We start from the raw sequence: 21,323 nt of genomic DNA, 5'->3' as shown, positions 1-21,323 counted from the left end.
TTTGTTCTGGAATAAAAACAAAAATCTCCTCTTGTTTACAGCTGAGTGACTATTGTCACTGCTAATACAACTAGTTTTCAAAACTAAATAAATGGAAACAATTTTTTTTTCAGAGTAATTAAAATTTGCTACTACAAAAAGAGAAAACATACAGTGGATAAGAAGTGTAAAAAAATTGAGGTGCTTATGCACTTATGTTACCGTTTTATTTTTAAAATCATATTTTCAAGTTAAATTCGAGTTTTATGATATCTTTTTTTATTAAATTGTTAGGTGAAAGTACATAATAGTATAGAACTCCCTCCCCTTTCCATGTTAAGAATGGCTTTCTAAATAATAACGTTTTTATTTTAGCATGGTAACATAAGTGTTAAAATTGATTTACTTGCTGGTATGAAAATCTTTTTGAAAAACTGTTTGATACTTGTCATATTGAAGTTTTGTTTTGAACACAACAAAAAAAGGAATAGGCAATTTTATTTCATGCCCCTGATATTCTTTTCAGGGGTATGAAATAAAATTGCCTATTATTAATAACATAAGGACTATGCCTCTCCTAATTGATTTCCAAATTTCACGATGAACTTTCCAATAAAGGAATGGCAACAAGCTTTTAAATGAATGAAAGTTTCTTAAAAAAAAGTTACAAAAATGGCAGTTTCATAGCATTTAACATTTTTATAATTACTTTCCTAAAAACTCTTCAAATATATCATGTAGATGATTATTTATTAAAGCATGTGAAAGGATATTCATTTTCAAACAAAATGGTCTTAAATTGTTTTGGTTTTGGAAATACAACTATTTTAGTCGAATTCATTTAAAATTTTGAAATATCCAAAGTGTTGTATGGTCAGTGGGTATTGCTAATTAATAATTAGAATGATAATACTTACAATAATCATCTAAATAATTCCCACATATTTATTTTATTTTATTGTAACCAAATGCATTCAAACTTTAATTTGGATAAAAAGTTCTCCAAAATATAATGCACAACATCTTTATCAGCTACAATAATAAAATAAGATTATTTATTATAAAAAATTGAAAACCTTAAATCTTATAAATAACAATAACACTTTTCAGGCCTAAAACACCGTTGAAAAAAAAAAAAAGAAAAAAAGAACAATGTCATATATATATATACCAATTTCAATGCCCTTTGGGAGAATGTATCTCTGTTAATAAAAAAAAAGAAAGAAAAAAACTAATTATTACATCTCTTTCACTACCACAACACTTTCCCATAAGCTCACTTTTCATCTTTCTGATACTTAAAAAAACATGACTGTTCCATTTCAATATAGTCACTTAATAATACAAAAATAATACACAAGCATAAAAATAAAAAATTCTTAGCTGTTACAAATCACCTTTTTGAATTTTGCACATGCTTCATATGTAATCACATTTGCGTGCAGCACCACTGTAGATGATCATTGTAAACTCTTAAATTACTCAGCAGTAAATACAGAGTTATAAACACACCAAGCCTGATGATTTTATGAATTAAATCAAAAGTACTTACAAAAAAGATAAAAATGGAAAAAGAAACCCACAAACTTGACCGAAATATTAAATGAACTATTTGAAAAATTGAAAAATTAAAAGTATTATGAAATAAAAACACTATGTTATTAAATAACATTTGCCTAAATGAAAATATGCTGTTTAAATACAGATATGTATAAGTTGTAGCTGCTATCTTTGTTTACTCGTCTATTTGTTTAAAACTCCATAACTATATATACTCTGAAACTACATTATCTCGAGTATTTGTATACAAAAGGCAAAGATAATCACTATAAATAAATCAAGAGAAAAGATAACTCCAAGTTTTACCATTTTATTGTTTTATTGTAAAATGATAAAATAATGTCTTGATATCATATCAGTTATTGCAACTTGCTCAATCTGTTCATTACTATAAAATGTTACCCCCCCCTCCACATGAAAAAAAAAGTGAAAAGTGATTTCTCTTTTCAGTTTATTTATGTATTGGGTTATGGAAGCGTTTGACTGAACTTGTTATAATGACATTTTTTTATATACTTTTATTTCTTATATATTTTATTTCTCAAAAGAATTTCTCAGCAAAAAGAAAAATATTTCTCTGTAAATAATGAATGACCACATATTAAGACATTATGTTTCTTTCCTAACTTTTGCCTCAACATGCTAGCTGAAAGAATAAAACAAGCAACTTCTAAACCTGGAATGGGATCCCGGGCGACGCCAGGGATCCCATTCAGCTAAATGAATATGAGAGATGATGCGGTATGGTTAGAAGGCCATGCTGACACTTGGTCAAGGAAAGACAGATGTCCATGAGGTTCTGTCCACCAAAAAAAAATATTTATTTCAATGAAATGAAAAATATAAATCTGATAATGAGATTCTTTGGAACAATAAAGCTGGGGATAGAGATTGTTTTTCTAATCAGGTTTGGTAAAAATGAATTTTAAATCTATCTTCTATATCTATCTATCTATCTATATCTATCTTCTATATCTATCTATATCTATCTATATCTATCTATATCTATCTATCTATCTATCTATCTATCTATATCTATCTATCTATCTATCTATCTATATATCTATAAAAACAGAGATGTGTGTGCCACAGACGATTTCTGATTGGTTAATCCAATAATCACATCTCCTAAAAAACTATGGTTCGTAGGCTTTTAACGATACCATAAAATATTATGGCTTTATTTATTGTCCATCTTGGAAGGGTTTAATTTTTTCCTAACTTGCGATTTACAAATTACAAAGATACGAAACTAACTTACAATCTAACAATCGAACCTCCGACATCACGGCCGTCATTATGAAACTAAACTAAAAAAAAAAAAAAAAACCCGCGTTCACTCGTGGTTTTTACATTTCGGGTTTGGGTACGTGTGCAGTTTTCCATTGACATTAAAAAATGGAAATATTTAAAAAAAAAATATATTGTACGTACTGGGTCATGGGATAAAGTTTTTTTTTTATAGCGAGGCCAAATTTCGCGAATTTGGCCATTTTTTAAAGCAGTTTGGCCTTCAAAATTTCTATTTGGCCATTTTCTTCACCGATGAAATAAAAAAAGCAAATAAAAACAACGCAATAAAACTTTTAAAAATACGGCACACTTTTGTTGTTCTTGTTTGTTTTTTTTGGTAATTTTCCTTATTTTTTTTATTTTTTCAAGATAATACTATTAAATGGACACTATTATGCCAAATTAGCCCCCCCTCCAAAAAAAAAAAATGCACAAAAAATTCGAGATTTAAGGTTTTGACGAGATAATTTAGCGAATTGTCCGGACTATTGCGAGATAACCATCCATTAGTTTTTCCTGAAATTTTGCCACAAATTGTATTTCATTACATAGATGTGCATAGTAACAACATTTTTTTGCCGAAAATTCCCGTTGCGTCTCCAGATTTCATCGGTGAAGAAAAAGGCCAAACAGAAATTTTGAAGGCCAAACTGCTTTAAAAAATAATATTTAATATATTCAACGATTTGACCTTTGAGAACTCTACCAAACTCCTCCTACAATTTTGGGTCTAAACAGTAAACACGTGATATTTTAGATATAGATTCCTTGGACATGGATCTAACTTATTAACTTTACTTGATCCCTAAACAATAAATGTTAAAAGGTCATAATAGGGGTCAAAGTTTTAAAAAATTGACCTTTTTTTTTTCTCAGCATTAACCTCAAAACACCTGGGCAACGCCGGGCACCGATTGCTAGTATATCTATAAAAACAGAGATGTGTGTGCCACAGACGATTTCTGATTGGTTAATCCAATAATCACATCTCCTAAAAAACTATGGTTCGTAGGCTCTTACCTTTACCATAAAATATTATGGCTTGATTTATTGTCCATCTTGGAAGGGTTTAATTTTTTCCTAACTTGCGATTTACAAATTAAAAAAATACGAAACTTACAATCTAACAATCGAACCTCCGACATCACGGCCGCCATTATGAAACTAAACCAAAAAAAAAAAAAAAAAAAGCGCCTTCACTCGTGGTCTTTACATTTCGGGTTTGGGTACTTGTGCAGTTTTCCATTGACATTAAAAAATGGAAATATTTAAAAAAATATATATATATTGTACGTACTCGTCATGGGATAAAGTTTTCCTACAGAAAAAATCACGTAATTTCATCAAGTAGTTATTTTTTTATAGCGAAAAAAGAAAAAAATCAACGCTACAAGCGAGTCATTATTAATTAAACAGAAAGTTCAAGTAGGGGGATTTCCCCATTTTGATTTTTATAGCGAGGCCAAATTTCGCGAATTTGGCCTTTTTTTAAAGCAGTTTGGCCTTCAAATTTCTGTTTGGCCTTTTTCTTCACCGATGAAATAAAAAAAGCAAATAAAAACAACGCAATAAAACTTTTAAAAATACGGCACACTTTTGTTGTTCTTGTTTGTTTGTTTTTTTGGTAATTTTCCTTATTTTTTTATTTTTTCAAGATAATACTATTAAATGGACACTATTATGCCAAATTAGCCCCCCCCCCCGAAAAAAAATGCACAAAAATTCGAGATTTAAGGTTTTGACGAGATAATTTAGCGAATTGTCCGGACTATTGCGAGAGAACCATCCATTAGTTTTTCCTGAAATTTTGCCACAAATTGTATTTCAATAAATAGATGTGCATAGTAACAACATTTTTTAGCCGAAAATTTCCGTTGCGTCCCCAGATTTCATCGGTGAAGAAAAAGGCCAAACATAAATTTTGAAGGCCAAACTGCTTTAAAAAAAGGCCAAATTCGCGAAATTTGGCCTCGCTATCAAACGATTTGACCTTTGAGAACTCTACCAAACTCCTCCTACAATTTTGGGTCTAAACACGTGATATTTTAGATATAGATTCCTTGGACATGGATCTAACTTATTACCTTTACTTGATCCCTAAACAATACATGTTAAGAAGTCATAATAGGGGTCAAAGTTTAAAAAATTGACCGTTTTTTTTTCTCAGCATTAACCTCAAAACACCTGGGCAACGCCGGGCACCGATTGCTAGTAACTAATAAAGGCAGACAAGTATAATAACTGAGATTCAGAAAGACCAGACTTTTGTCATCAAGCGTATAAGAAAAATTATCAATCAAGAGAGGGGTGACCTCAGTCTCCCAGCTGTTGCATGGTCTGACCGGTTGACCACCCAGATAGTTGTGGATGGTGAAGGACCCCAATCGGAGAAGCTTCAGAAATTGATTTTGCACAGAACCTTTAGAATATATAAGGAGGTGGGTGGACAGATAAATGAATTGAACCTTGAAAGATAAAACAGTTTCTTTGAGAGAGAGAGAGAGAGAGAGAGAGAGAGAGAGGTGAAAAGGAGAATTAAGGAGAGATATGGTTATAAAAGAGAAAGAAGAGGTTCAAAAGATAAAGAGAAAAGAAGTAATCTTCAAATGACAGAGGGGGACGGAGCCAATTTAATAAAAACGATTGTCTTTTTAGAATTAGGAGTCTTTTGCACGAGGAGTGCACATCACTGTGGCCTCTCGCCTGGTGGGACAGGGGCCAGAAACCCCCACAAGAGCTAAGTTGAAAAGCTCTTGTTCTTAGCTGGGGAAATTAACCAAATGAACTTAAGTTATACAACCTGTACCAGAGAGTCATTAAGAACTTGAGGAACTTAGCTCTCCATGTACAAAGTTTACCACGAAGATTTTTCTTTAAAATAATTATTTTTGCTCACAAGAAATGCTCTGAGTTATTTTTTTTTTTTTTGAACTGTTGAATCAAAACACGTTTTGTTACAGCGCCAATGCCAAATTGCAGCTGAGAAGGGCAGCATACAAGCCATTTATCAGAGCAACTATGAAGGATGAAACCAACCCCAGCATCTGATGATGAACAGCCAAAGATAATAATTGCCACATAGATTTAGGGTCATACACATTTCACGTGCCCTAAGCAGCAGAGCAGTATTTTTCGGTGACCAGTGAGAGTCTGGTCATCCTTGAGGGGTCCACCACTAGACAATTAAGAATGTAGCCCTGCTGGGTTGCATCTATGGTCCTGTGAGCCAGGAGTGACAAACACAGACAGGTGTACATCACAAGTATGCTCCCGTGAAGCAGGATCCGACGGATGCGGCCCAAGGGTATAGGGTTATAAACCTTCCCCTAAACCAGATGAAAAACAAACTCCTGCATCACAAAAAATTGCAAAGACACATTAAATATTAATTTGTTAGTTTCAATATCAGTTATATTTTCATATAGGCACGGCCAATAAAATGGGGAAAAAACCAAGTTGTTTTTTTAAATGAGTTAAAATCTATTAAAATCCATTATTCTTTAGCAACTTTTTGTCCAGAAAGATAAAAGCCTGAATTTTATCATATGAAAATCAGAATAATATAAAATATTTTCTATTTTTAATAGAATTTAAAATGTAAAATTTTCAAAAAAAACACCATTTACCATGATTTTTGTCTCAATGTGTAATACATTTATTTTTTTTAAAAAGGTTTTGAATTAATTTTTTTTTTTGTCTCAATAAGATTTAGGATGACTTGCTATAAGAATATGCAAAAATATTATAACATAAATACCTGAATTTTAAATAATTCAATCTTTTATCTCAATATATTAAAAAAATCTATAATGTTACTTTTTAACAAACTACAGAAGCCTGTATAAAACAAAATAAATTCATTTAGTCCTAACGTTTGTTTTGATGATTAAGTGAAGAATAAGGGTTCAATTTTTTCATAAGCGAGATATATATATATATATATATATATATATATATATATATATATATATATATATATATATACTAGCAAAAGTACCCGTCGTTGACTGAGTTCAAAAACAGCTTACAGAAAATGGACTGATTTATGAAAGTATGATAGGTTATGAAAAGGAAGGGTTGTAAAGAGATAGCTTTGAATTTGGGAGTATCAAAACCAAAGCAAAATATGATGAAAGTAAAAATAAAATAGATACACCCCATAATTTATTATACCATACCTGTTCACACTGAAACACTTATCACAATATTTTGTGGATCTATATTAAAAAACCTTGTTAAACTTTGTGACATATTTCTATTCTATGCGGTCAGGCATGAACGAACACCCCATAATTTTATTATACCATATTTCTTCAAACTGAAACATAATTATCAAAGTATACTTATGCAGATAGATATGAAAAGTCTTTATTAAAGTTTGTGCCTATTTCCATTCTATGGAGGCCAGGCGCGAACGCAGACCCCACAATTTTATTATACCATCTCTATTTAAGTTAAAACATACTTATCAAATATTCTTATGTACATCTATATCAAAAACCCTTGTAAACGCTTTTTTATTTCATTTTTTATTTCCATACTTTGGGGGCCGGGCGCAAACACAGACCCCACAATTTTTATGAACCAACATTCTGCCAGATCAAACATACCCTTTCCTGATCCTCGATACATCTTCTATCATTATATGTAATCAGTTTTTTAAAATAGTCAACCATATAGGAGCCTATTCGTGACCTGGCACACACACACACACACACACACGTTCAGCTTTATATATATATATATAATGTAACCAAGCAGACAAATATACTTTTTTTAATAACTGAATTAAATAATTTCAAACTTCATTTATGATGAAATACCTTCAATATTATGTTATTTTCGCTTTATATTTTTCCTTCACACTAATTTCTATCAAGCTTTAAATTTTTCCCAGTAAATACCTGTAAATCAAAATAAACTAGAACTGCTTTTTTCTGATCTTTTACATCAACCATAAATCCTTTTATTTTAAAAAATCATTTCCCCATTTGTAATCTGTGAACCATGTATTTGTTCCATAAATCATATAAAACTGTTTTTTTCCATAACCCATATAAATTGTTTTTTCCCAAAATTTTTATTGCATAATTTGTGAAAAAGACTTTCATTAGAATCTGTTGGCCCTTAAAATAATGGCATCGTGTAGCGGCAGACTTGGACGTAATTTTGAAAAACATGGAGGTAACAACTGTTTGTAAATTTTTAGGCTGTTATGGTCTTTCAATAGCTGAACAACAAATTGCCGAAAGAAATCAAAATGTGAAGATATTTATTGATTTTTTTCTCTTTTGGTATCAATTCTTCAATACATTTCCTATATAATATAATGTATTAGCAATATTAGGCTCACGAAAAGAAAATTATTAATTTATTTTTCAAAGATTTAAAAGTCATATTTTTTGTAAAAATAATGAAAAAAAAAAAATTTTTTTTTGCTAATCTGAAAGATAATTATTATTAACATATTCAACGAATTTCACACTTCAAAACATAAAAGATGAAAAATTGTTTAATTTTTCATCTTTCATGTTTTGAAGTGTAAAATTCAAAAATCGGACTTTCAACTTTAAAATCTGATATGTGCACAGTTGTTTTTTTTTTTGTCTTATCTACAATCCTCACCCTTAATACAATATATTTTGTTCAGTTTCGGCTAGTTATTTTAAGCATGTTTGTACTCACAAATAAAGAAGTGGAGAGGGGGTTGTAGGCAAAAATTATATATACAAATATCGATTATGAACAAAAAAACGTACACCATTATAAAGTTTGTTCTTCACTTAATAATCGGTGAAAATTTTGTATTGATTGGATAATTACTTGATTTTTGGTAGATTTTTAAAGAGAAACTTTGTCAAAAAATACTTACTCCCTCCTTCCATATTGGCCGTGCCTATTTTCATATAATTTTCATATTAAAGAATTTTAAGACAGACTGATTTTGTTCAATACCCTAAATTAACATGAGGAAGAAATTGTAAAATGGTATCAACAATTTGAAACAGTTACAACAATAACAAAAAAAAAACAAAAACAATAATAATTTCTTATCAGTTTGTTTTGGTTTACAGAAATGTTTTTAAAATGTAAATATACTTAATCTAACTAACAGTGAAGGGTTAGCTCCTTTTTCCAGCAAATATTTCACACAATCCAGAGAACGCTTTCCCAATTTTTTGTTGATAGCAAGTTGTAAAGGAGTGCAGTCATTCGGTGCTGTTAGATTAACATTAAAATCACATTTTTCAATTAAGAGTTTTATGCAGTCGAGATGGACATTCATAGCAGCCAGGTGCAGTGCAGTGAGGCCCTATAAATAGAATGTTGAAAATATGAATTCATAAATATTCTAGCAAGATAATCTTGGTTTGGATTTTTGTTAATCACAGACAAAAATGTAACAGGTGCAACTAAACAAAATAACATCTCAAATACAAAATTTCTTACTTTTAGGTTAATACAGGCCAACATCATAAATAAAAAGCCAAAATAAACAATGTCTACTAAAAAAGGGACAAATGTAGGTATTTAGTGTGTTTACTTGTTGTAACTGATAGTAGTAGGGTGTGTCTAGTCTATGTATCGAAATGAATAGCTTGTAAGCAAAGTTTGTGCATGTACCATGTGTTATGGACAAAGGATTAAAGAGTCCTGAGCCTGAGAAAGAAGGTCAGGTGTAAAGATAGCCATGTTGGCTTGTGATACTCACGTTAGCCTGGAGGCCAAAGCCCCAGTTGATGTGTTCTGCTGGCCAGAGCAGGGAGAAAGAGGAGGAAGAGTTGCCGATTTCGTCTTTTATGTACTCGGTCATGTGACTGAGAGCTGGTTTGTGGTTGAACAAACCAGGGAAATGGTCAATTTAAATCTCAAGCTGTGATTGTAGCAATGTCGACTGCTACAAAGTAACAGGCCATTTATGTTAGGTTTTAGATCCCAGCAGTTCCATTGGATGACTTTTGGGGTTATGGTTTGATTTTATGTATTTATTTTTAACTTTTGTTAGTCGTTAGTGTCTGATCTTCGATCTTCCATGTCCATTTCCTCAAATCTGTTTTGGATTGAGTCTCTTAGTCTAGAAGTTGAGTTTTAACTTCTTTGTTGGTTGGTGATTTGTTTCCTTTTCCTGGTGTCTTTTTTGGTGTCTGTTTTTTCTTTTCGGTGAGAGGGGTTGTTTCTATGGCTGTTGTAGCACTTTGGGGTTTTATGGGTCTTTGGAGTTTGGGAGTTTTGCTCAGCTTTATTTTCAATTTTGATTTGTTTTATAGTTTTTTGAACACTTGCATTAGTTCCTTTATTTCATAATGTCTTCCGCTTTGATGTTTGATGGATTTGCTTTTGTTATTTGATTATTTATGTTGTATGTTTTTTTTTTCAGAGTATCTTGTGTTTTTGGCTATGTTACGAGCTTCTTGGAAGGTTATATTTTTGGTATATTTTATTTTAATAATTTCTTTTTCTTACTTCCATTTGTCGCATTCTTTTGAGTTTGCACCAAGGCGTTTTTGGCAGTTTGTACATTTTGGCTCTTTTTGGCAGTTTGTATGAGTCCTGTTTTCTCCACATCTCATGCATACTGGAGAGTGTGTGTACCAGTCTTGATGGTATTCATACCTTTGGCAGTTGTAGCATTTGAAAGAGTTTGGTATGTATGGTTCGGTGTTTATTTTTTCATACCCTATTTTGATGTTACTTGGGATTTGATAGATGTTAAATGTTAAGATGTAGGAGTTTGTATCGGTAGTCTCACCATATCTTTTAATTTGGATTCTTTTAACATCAATAACATTTTGGTTTCTGAAGTTAGTTTTGATTTCTTCCAATGAGCATAGGGATAATTCTAAACTCCTGATCACTCCTTTACTGGTATTCAGATTTTTGTGGGGATAGATTTTTACTTTTTTAAAAAGTCTCCATTTGAAGATTTCTATTATGTTTTTGACATTCTACTTCCACTAGTAGTGTGCCATTATTTAATTTCTTGACCATTTTAGGTTTGATGTTTGAAAATATTTTCTCTATTTTGAAGGGAGTTACTTTTGTTATCCGTTCTCCTTTGGTTGCTTCTATAATTATAATTAAATTGATTTAGATTTTGGTTTTCTGAATCTGAACTAGATCTATCTGAAACTTCACAGTAGTGTCTTTTTTTGAGGCTTTTTATTTGAAATTTACATATTTTGGATTTTTCATTTCGCATTGGAGCCCTGTGTGGGGGTTTATTCGCCCTAACACAACAAGAATACAGAAGTATACTCATTCTGCTGATGGACTCATGTTTCCTTCGTCCTTTCTAATGGTCTCATTTCTAGAAAAGATGTTAGTTTTCCAGCCATGTTTTATCCATTCTTCAGCAAGTTGATTGACTCTTCAGTCACCACTTACTAAATCAGTTTATTGTCTGATGTGGGGAGCATGAGCGTATTTTCTTGTTATGTTTGTCTGATTTAGTGCTAGTCATGACCAACAGATTGATTGAATCGGGCTTATCCAACCACCCGTCTTAGCCGAAGTAAGGGCCAAAGTGGTGTGTTGCATCTCATGTCCTAATAGGACCTTGAACATGATCTGCTCAACCACCAGGATCCCATCCTTAGGCATTACAGGTTGCCACCCACAGTCAACAGGTGGCTCAATTGAGGGACTTTTACCCTCTTCAAGGAGGCAGTCGGTGTATTTCAGTTTTTATTTGTTTCAAATAGCTATATTTAAATACTGCATTGCCTGGGGGAAACAACATTTTATACAAGAACGGCTATAGGTTGGGAATCATAATAGTAATATTACAGCATTACATTTGGTAAGTGGTAGATGGTAATCCAAAAGTGCTCAATATTCTAGATAGAGCAGATGTGTTTAAATTCAGTATTGCTCATTATTCAGCATTAACAATGCAATATCATATCTGGTAAGTGGTAAATGCTCAATATCATGGCTAGAGCAACTAAGGTTAGATGTTGTATTGCCCAGAAAAAACATCACTGTGTTTTGTTATACTACACTATAAAAGACAAAGCTACACATTGTTGGCCAAGTGTTATAATTATACAAGAGTTAATTATACAAGGGTTTGACAATATTTTTCGGACACTTTGAAAAAAAGTACTTCAAAGTGGTTACTAGTGCCAAAAACTTTTGAGATTGTAAGTACGTAGTTGAGGAGTGAAAATCCACTACTAGTGTAATCATTTTTTTAGTTTGGCTTTGATAATTTTAGTTTTTTGTGATTTTTGCAAAAACTTGCACAACACTAATTTTTGGATATAACAAAAAATCCTATTTTATTAAGAGCAATGTTCATGTATATATTGCTGTATGCAAATTGTTATGACGTGGGTAAATGGAACCCTTCATAACAGTAAAAAACATGGTAATTGGCATCGATGGAGAGACAAAACAATGGTTATTGGTTAACAATGTTTATTGATATTAACATAACAATTGCATAAAAATATATACTCAGATGGAAACAGATTGAATTAGAAATGTCTCTGCTACGAAGAACGACGTTCGTTCCTCCATTGTCCTAATCGCAGACTGTGCCGCTTCTCGTGCTGCTTCTCGTGCCGCTCTCGTGGTATTCTCGTTCCTGTATTTACATACGAGAATCCCAGGGACTATTCCACAGTTCAGAGGAAACAACTCTTCTCTGAAAATGTAGGAGTTATTTCCCTTAGATTGGATTCTTAGATTCGTTGTAATTGTTGTCCGAACATCTCCCCTTTTAATTATGTCGCTTGTACAACTTAAGTTGGGGATCCACCTGTAAGTGTTGTGGTGGATAACGGGTGCGAGTTGACTTCCAGATGTTTAGGTCCTGCATCCCAGTTTCAGTGCTCCGAGAAACTTCTGGTTGTTGTTGAGGCAAGTTGAAGGTGTTCAACAAGATGTTTAGAGGAATAGAAGGATCTTGTTGTACTTTGTCTGGAAGATGTGATGGTCGCAGATGGTTAGCGTGTCGAACCCAAATTGAATCTTGAACTTTTACCTTGTACATTACATTTCCAGTTCTTTGTATAATGTAACCATGAGTCCATGAGTTCTTGTTATTGCAGTAATCCTTTGCTAGAACTTGTTGACCCAGAGAGAATGTTCTTTGGACAGACCCATTATGGCGGTTGTACTGCCGTTCCATTTTTGTGTTCCTCTTGATAGGATGATGTGGTTTTGGATGTAGTACATCAATGTGTAATCAGATTTTCCAATTCATCAAGCATTCAGCTGATGAGGTACCGTTTGGTGTGTTAGGGTTTGGTGTTGCCCTATAGCTTGTCAAGAACGTTTCCAGAATTTCCGATGTTGACCCTTCTCCCCTGAGTTTTAAAAGGGCTCTTTTAAAGGTATCCACAAGTTATTCGACTTGACCGTTTGATTGTGGGTTAGACAGTGCTGTGTGAATGTGGTTGATACCATTTTGTTTACAGAAGATTAAGCTAAAAGCAGTGCCGTTGTCAGAGACCAAAGTCTCAGGAATGTTGAACCTGCTGAAAATCTTCTGAAGTTTGGAAATTGTTTCCTCAGAAGTGATGCGGTTCATTTGAAATATTTCGGGCCATTTGCTGTAGGCGTCTACAACAAGGAGAAAAATTTGTCCATCGGTGGGTCCTGCAAAATTTATGTGGTGGCGTGACCAAGGAGAACCTGGAACAGGCCATGAAGAAAGTACAGATTTCCAAGGAGATTTAGCTGCTAGCTGAAATTTACTGCAAGTGCGTGCAAGATCTTCTAATTGCTTGTCCATATTTGGCCAATAAATGTAACCGCGTGCTAATGCTTTCATTCAACTGGTGCCTTGGTCTCTGAAATGGAATTGCTTTAAGACCCTGTTTTGCAGTGATGAGGGAATGACTTCAGCAAGAAGTATACCATCAACTTCGGATATGGAAGATTTCCGTTGGAAGAAAGGTAGTAACAGGTTGTTTGGGGATACTTTTGGCCACTTGGTACAGTGATAGCGGATGACTTTTTGAAGTAGAGTGTCAGAAGTTGTGGCTTCTTTAATCATATCAGCAGTGACCAGTAGTTCCCGTATTGTAGCTGTGAGTGTTGAGGAGATTTCTGGCTCCAGTGATATCGCTGCAACAACAGTCTTCCGGTAGCCTCTGGTGTATACTAATAAGTCTTGAGAGGGCATCTACATGCCCGATCGAATTAATAGAGAGGTACTTTATAGAAAAGTTGTAGTCCAGTAATGCGGTAGCCCATCATTGAAGTCGATTAGCAGTATACACTGGGATAACTTTCTTGGAACCAAAAATGCTCACCAAAGGTTTATGGTCTGTGACCAAAGTGAAGTGATGCCCATAAATCATTTTATGAAATTTCTTCACAGCAAAAATTATTGCCAAAACTTCTTTTTCGATTTGGCTGTAATTCCTTTCTGCAGGTGTCAGTGACCTGGATGCATGGGTGATAGCTTTCTGACTGCCATCAGGAAAAATGTGAGAGATCACGGCTCCGACGCCATAGTCAGAAGCATCGGAAACCACAATAATGTCCAAGGATGGATTAAAATGAGTCAGGAGAAGCTCTGAAGAGAGTGAAGCTTTGATTTTGGCAAAGGCAGCCTTGCATTCTGGTGACAAGTTCCATGCAACCTCTTTCTTCAAAAGGTTATTTAGAGGAGTTTGTATGTGTTGTAACTCCAGCAAAAATGAGCTGTAATGGCTCACCAACCCAAGGAAGGAACGTAGGGTTTTGATGTCTGTTGGAGCTGGCATGTTTTTTATTATGGTTGAAATATTCTCTGGATCGGGTCATTGACTTGTTTTGTCAAAGATGAAACCCAGATATTTTATTGATGTCCAGTAGAATTGGCATTTTCAGCTCGTATATGGAAACCATATTGTTGGATCCTGTTGAGTACTGCAATCAGCCGTTGAAGGAGTTCGTCCTGGGATGTGCCAGAGATGATGATGTCATCAATGAATGCTGTGGCTCCCATTATGCCTGTCAGCATGGAATCCATGGTCTGCTGGAATACAGCTGGAGCAGTTTTGACCCCGAACGGAAGACGGTTGTACCGGAATAATCCTTTGTATGTGTTGATTGTGAGGAGCTCCTTGGAGTCCTCATCAAATTCAATTTGTAAGAACGCATCCGAGAGGTCAATTTTCGTGAAACACGTCCCACCATTGAGCTTGGCGAAAAGATCTTCAGGTATTGGCAGGGGATATTGGTGTGAGTCCAGTGCATTGTTCAGACCTGTGGAATAATCTGCACATATGCAAACTTTGCCGTTTGCTTTTCGGACCACAACAATAGGAGCTGCCCATCTGGAATAGTTTGTCAGTTCTAGTACTCCAGCTTTTTGGAGACAATCCAGTTCGTTTTCAACTATGTTGAGAGCTGCGTTGGAAACAGGGCGTTTAGGCCTAAATACTGGCTTGCTATCCGTCTTCAACTTGAGAGTGGCTTTCGTTTTCGTACAACATTCCAAATCCTCCTGAAAAACATCACTGAATTTAGACTTAAGCGTCTGAGTCAAATGTTTTTCAGTGTCCTGTGTTGACTTCAGGGAAAATGAGTTGAAAACAGATTCCAATGGAACAGTGAAGAGATCGAGTTCCTCAATCCAGTCCAAACCAATCAGGTTTAGATCAGTGTTTGTCACGTAGCAAGTTCCAGTAAAAACAGAGCACTTCAGTTCTCCAATCAGTTTGATATCATTCCCAGATACACTTTTGGCAATATGGTTGGTTTTTATTAAATTTGGTTTGCCAAATTTTGTCCATGTTTTGTGTGAGATGAGAGTGATATCGGATGCTGTGTTGAATTGGAACCAAACTGGACTCTCGTTTAATCCAACACTGATATATCTCCTGCGAGATTTAAAGTCAATTTTAAAGGAGGCAGAGACTGTGTTTGATTTCTGTTGCTGGTTTTTCTTTTTGTACTTTTACTTAGCAGGGGATTTTTCCTTAGGAGAATTAGGAGGGTGACAAAAGTTTTCTTTATGGCCACGTTTGTGACACACTTGGCACTCATGTTTTTTGAAGGAACAAAAACATGCATAGTGCCATTCACCACAAGTCCAGCATGCAGATGGTGGTTTCTTTTTTGAGCCTTTATATTTATCATCTGAAATGATGCAAGACGTTTGTGAAGGTAGTGTAGATTGTTGGACTAACATTGTGTCCTCCTTTAAGCTCAACAACCTGTTGCATTCGGTTATCAGGTCCTGAACGGTAAATTTCTTGTCCGATTCAAGCTGCCAGCAGTTGGGAACGTAGCTCTGAATCGTTTGGTGACTGAAGACCTGCTATAAAAATTAAACATTTCAGTGTTTGAAGATGAAATCTCTCACACTCATGATTCACGTGGCCAGCATAGGTGACATAATCCTCGGACTGCTTTTTGTAAGCTTGAAGCAGTTGCATCGGATGTTGAATAGGGACTGTTGTTCCCTGAAAATGTCTGTTAAGATACTGACAGTCTCGGTGAATGTCAAATCGGAAGGTCGTTTTGGTAAAATATAATTTACAAACCTTTCTTTTCTTTGGTACCTAATTTCCGAATCAGCAAACGTGTTTTCCAATGTTCGTCCTTACTGGGGAATTTGTGGTAAAAGGTGTCCTTCCAACGTGAAAACCAAGCTTCAAATGTACAGCCGTTATCGGCGTCGTAAGCAAATTCTGTAATTGCATTCGCAAGCTCAATACTGGACGAATTTCCATTGTCTTGTGACTGGAATTTTTGTGTTAAAGTCATTATCAGATTTAATTGAGCTCGTTCGAATTGTTCTTGTTGCTGGGTTAGAATTTGTTTAAGCAATTCTGTGGAGATCGACATTTTTATTTATTTTTCCTTTTCCGTGTGTTTGCAAAAAAAAAAAATATTTCAAAAGATTCCTTGTTTTTTTTGTTTTTTTTTATATTTCTTCGTGTGTTCACGAAAAGAGAGAAAAAAAAATTTCAAGATTCTTTGTTTTCCTTTTTTTTTTTTAAATTACTTCCTTATTCTTCGTATATTCACGAAAGAAAAAAAAAATATTAGAAAGTTTCCGTTTTTGTTGGCAATTTACGAGGGTAATCCTCCCCTTTTTTTTTTGCAAATCTCCGAGAGTATGTTTCTTTTTCTCTTCTCAGCACATGTGATTATTGTCTGTTTTTGATTTGTTGAGTTTTAATCTCATCTCGTCGCCACTCTGTTATGACGTGGGTAAAAAAACATGGTAATAAATCACATTGATGGAGAGACAAAACAATGGTTATCAGTTAGCAATGTTTATTGATGTTAACATAACGATTACATAAAAATATATACTCAGATGGGAATAGGAGTAGTAAGCAGGCTCAAACTCGTAATGCACCAGCGAAAAAAGAGGTGAAAAAAAACAAAAAACAAATAGTCTTACTGATGTGCCTACTGTGGTTGTGACGTCTCAGGCGGTCAAAACAATGCCTTTTATGCGACGCCGAGGATTGAATGACTTGCAAAAAATGTCAGCGAAAAAAACGACCCTCCCTGTAGAAAAGTGCCTAGTTGAGGGTGAAGAAATTAATGTTTTTTGCCAATTTTTCGATATTTGTAGTCCGAAGAGTCGAGCTTGAAAATGATACCAATCTCGTGAAAATCCATCGCCATTGTTGAAAGTTTTAGGCGGATATACAAACATACATACATACATTTAAATAAACAGGTGAGATTTATATAGATGAGAATTCCAAAATTCTAACTTTGGGATTGCAGGTGAAAATATTAACTTGTAGGGGACTAGGATATATAAATACCCCAATCCCGTTACAAAATAATAATGAAACGAATGGGAATTGAAGGAAACAAAGACACAATTAATGGATAAGATAAATGTCGTTTATTTGCTGTTAAAAGAAATGAACATTTTAGTTATAACATGTCCGCGCGTGGGAAGAGAAATAAATGTTGTAGGAAAATTGAGAATGGTAGTCCAGCGTGTAGACAAAGGAGAGGATATCAGAGTTGTCATCAGTTAGTAGTCGGCGACGCGAAGGTGTTCTTAGTGGCCAGTAGTAGGTGGAAAGAGAAAGGGTGAGAAAGCCTTTAGCTCGTGCTCCATACATAGTAGGAAGTGGGCGTGAGGTGCGCGTGCGCGCGCCGAAACGGCGCGCGTCTTGTTCGCCCAACCTCTCTAGTTGAGAGTTGGTTCCAAAGAGGAAGAAACAGCTTATCACCTTGTTTTTATACTCGTTTCCAGAGTGTATTTTGCGCATGTGTATTTCCTTAGAAAGCGGAAGTGACGTCGTCCATGTGCGTGATCGTGTTCGCGTGTGTGAGTACATGTGTGTACGTAAGTGTGTGTGTATATATACGTGAATTTGAGTGTATGTACGCGAACGTGAATAAGTGTACATGTGTGGACGTGGGCGCGTATGTTTGTGTGCGCGTATGTATATGACAGCTTGAAATATGAATGTGTGTTTTGTGTGAGACTTGAAAAAGGCTCGTACAAACTATATTAATATTAACTATATCAATATTAACTATATTAATATTAATCTATGACTAAGTTTTAAGTATGTTTTCACATTGTGATACATAGCAGTTAAGAATGCCAAGTACATGGTCAAACGATATATTCAGCTTGATCTCATCATACTGTAATGGCAGTCAAGTCACTTGAGTATTTGCACTTGCAATGGCATTCACGTCAATCCGCTAATTAGAAAAAAAATCCTATTTTATTTAAATCATATTTATAGGCTTCCAGCCATATAAGTTTTAGTTTTTCAGTATGATAACATGTTGAAAACAGAAGCATTCAGAGAGTAATAACCTCCACCAAGACCCGACAATATTCTGACCAATAAAATAAAAATTATTTAATAACTTAGGTTTTTTAAGTTTTAATATATATATAAAAAAATAACAAACAGAAAAGACTATAAAACAATGAAAAGAAATCATATTATCAGTTTGATACAATAATAATAATAATAATAATAATAATAATAATAATAATAATGATGATAATGATGATGATAATTTGTAAAAGAAAATTGTATAGTTGGATCAAAATGACTTTCAAAATTTAATGTAGATTTAACATTTCATGGAGATTCAATCAATCAAACAAACAAATTCAGGGTAAAACATAACCTTCTTGTCATGTTTTGAAAACATTATGCTGATGACACGACCATCTATGGCAACACATCAAAGGCCGTAAATGACAAAGTTCTCTCTGATTCTCTCTCCTCTGATCTTGAGCGTGTGGTACAATGGGGGAAGAGTTGGTTGGTTACTTTTAATGCATCTAAAACCAAGCTTCTATCTTTACATCATCAACGCTCTGATCCCCATCTGGCATCAATTGAAATGGATGGCTCTCGTCTTCGGGAGGCTCCATATTTTGACAAGCTTCTGGGATTGACCTTTACTCCTGATCTGAAATGGAACACATACATCAAATCTGTTGCCAAGGTCGCTGGAAAAATGGTGGGATCCTTCTACCGCTCCAGAAGATATCTGACTGCAGATGCAATTCTCTATCTATATAAAAGCCAAGTACGTCCAAGGATGGAGTACTGCTGCCATATCTGAGCAGGAGCTTCTAAAAACAGCCTATCCTGCCTTGATAGAGTACAAAATAGACTTCGTGGCTTAGTGGGGGATGCCCTTTTCTCTACCCTGCAACCTTTCTCCCACAGAAGAGACATTGTGAGCCTGTCATTGTTTTATCGTTATTTCCATGGCAAGTGCTCGTCTGAGCTCCAATCTCTGGTCCCCCTTTGCCAATCTTTCACAAAAAACACCCATCTAGCTGAAACCACTGTCAGCAATTTTCCCCACTCTTTATCTGTGCCTAAATCAAAACGTAGATTCCATGAACAAAGTTTCTTTCTAAGAAGTGCATGCCTGTGGAACTCTCTTCCGTTTGCCTGTTTCCCACCTGACTACAACTTGGATGTCTTCAAGTCCAACATAAACAAATTTCTGATAAATCGCCCCCTTAAGTAAGACACTTTATCAGATCTCCATTACTAATGATTACTACGATATTGTCCCATTGATAACTGCACACGCAATAACCCTTATCTCCGAGTGTCCTCCAGGTCTTGATAAGTGGTGACTTTCATGTAAAAAAAAAAAAAAATTATAAAATTATATAAATAATAATAAATATAAACGAAATTTCTTACATTTTTGTCAACCTTTATACTTCCTTTCTTAATACACTGTTTTAGCCATTCAACGTCTCCAATGGAAGCAGCTATAAACTGGTCATTATTCTTCATATTTATGAATCCATTAAAAAAATCTGTCACTTCTCATTGATCTTCCGTAGCATTTGGCAACAAGCGTTCACAATTTTTGGATTACATTCTATAAAAAGAAGTTTTAAAACATTAGATTATAAGAATTGTATTTGGATCATTCACTGTACTATTCTCAACTTGGTTGTTACTTTTTTCACAATATTTCGTCCAAGAAAATCTCCAACTTTCTTCAGGATTATCTTTTTCAATCGGAGAATCATTGTTGAAAATGTACAGAATTTTAAATTGAACACTTTATTTAATTATTTATTTAATTATTTTATTTTATTATTTAATTTAATTATTTATTTAATTATTTTATTTAATTATTTATTCAATTATTTATTTAATTGTTTTATTTAATTATTTATTTAATTATTTATTTAATTATTTATTTAATTGTTTTATTTAATTATTTATTTAATTATTTATTTAATTATTTATTTAATTATTTTATTTTATTATTTAATTTAATTATTTATTTAATTATTTTATTTAATTATTTATTTAATTATTTTATTTAATTATTTATTTAATTATTTATTTAATTGTTTTATTTAATTATTTATTTAATTATTTATTTAATCAATGAAGGTTAAATTTTTCTTAATGTATGGTCAGCATTTAATACTAGAATTTTAAAGAGGGGTAGACAATATTGAATTTATGTAGGCGGTTATTTATTTTATTATTTTTGAAGGGTGATTCAACATTTTTTTCTTTTGTTTTTGATTTTCTTTGGATCTCGAGTAGAATCAATGTGAAGCAAAAATTGGGTGCTTCATGAATGAAAATCCAAGGTTTTCCATGAGCTATGGGCCTGAGTGCCAGTTGCAGTTCCAGACTTTTGAAAAAAAAATTCCAGTATAGCATAAGAAGGCGGCAGCATGATCGAATCGAGTTGTGACGATCAACTTTAGGGAACCCAACTGAATGCTTGCCTAAGCCAGCATAAATAGTGGAAGGATATAATGGCAGATGTGGCAATTATGTTGTGAATCACTCAGGGAAGAGGAAAGTTGGAGAACGGAATGAAAAAGTCGCTGATATGAAACAATTTAAGTAAGTGGGAGTGTTGTCCTATTGGGATAAAAAAAAAAGGGTACCATATTAAGTTTTTGAGCGTATGATTGTGGGAGAATCTGGTTTTGTATTCTGAGGCATTCTGGTAAAAAACATTTGGAGTAGTCACACTCCTTGCTTCTGAAAAGGTAATTAAAGGTTTAGAAAAGCGCTTTCTCTGTTCAGCGCAAA

At 33.9% G+C, this 21,323-nt stretch overlaps 1 protein-coding gene across 2 annotated transcripts in view; it reads right to left on the bottom strand.

Moving 5' to 3' along the window:
• LOC145246020 (uncharacterized) overlaps positions 1 to 21,323 on the bottom strand; it is a 74,406-nt gene that overhangs the window by 43,282 nt on the left and 9,801 nt on the right. For both annotated transcript variants that reach the window (XM_080107838.1, XM_080107839.1), the window contains exons 2-3: positions 19,953 to 20,136; positions 8,946 to 9,145 (exon numbers count right to left, since the gene is read on the bottom strand). In XM_080107838.1, the coding sequence (XP_079963964.1) occupies positions 8,946 to 9,145; positions 19,953 to 20,048 (296 nt within the window). In that variant the 5' untranslated portion in view covers positions 20,049 to 20,136. The remainder of the gene's footprint in view (positions 1 to 8,945; positions 9,146 to 19,952; positions 20,137 to 21,323) is intronic.

This window comes from Euprymna scolopes, chromosome 23, assembly GCF_053919585.1.
Source record: "Euprymna scolopes isolate OS-2025 chromosome 23, ASM5391958v1, whole genome shotgun sequence".
NCBI lineage: Eukaryota > Metazoa > Mollusca > Cephalopoda > Sepiida > Sepiolidae > Euprymna > Euprymna scolopes.
The sequence above is the reverse complement of the archived record's forward strand: the minus strand, read 5'-3'. Positions and strand labels throughout refer to the sequence as shown.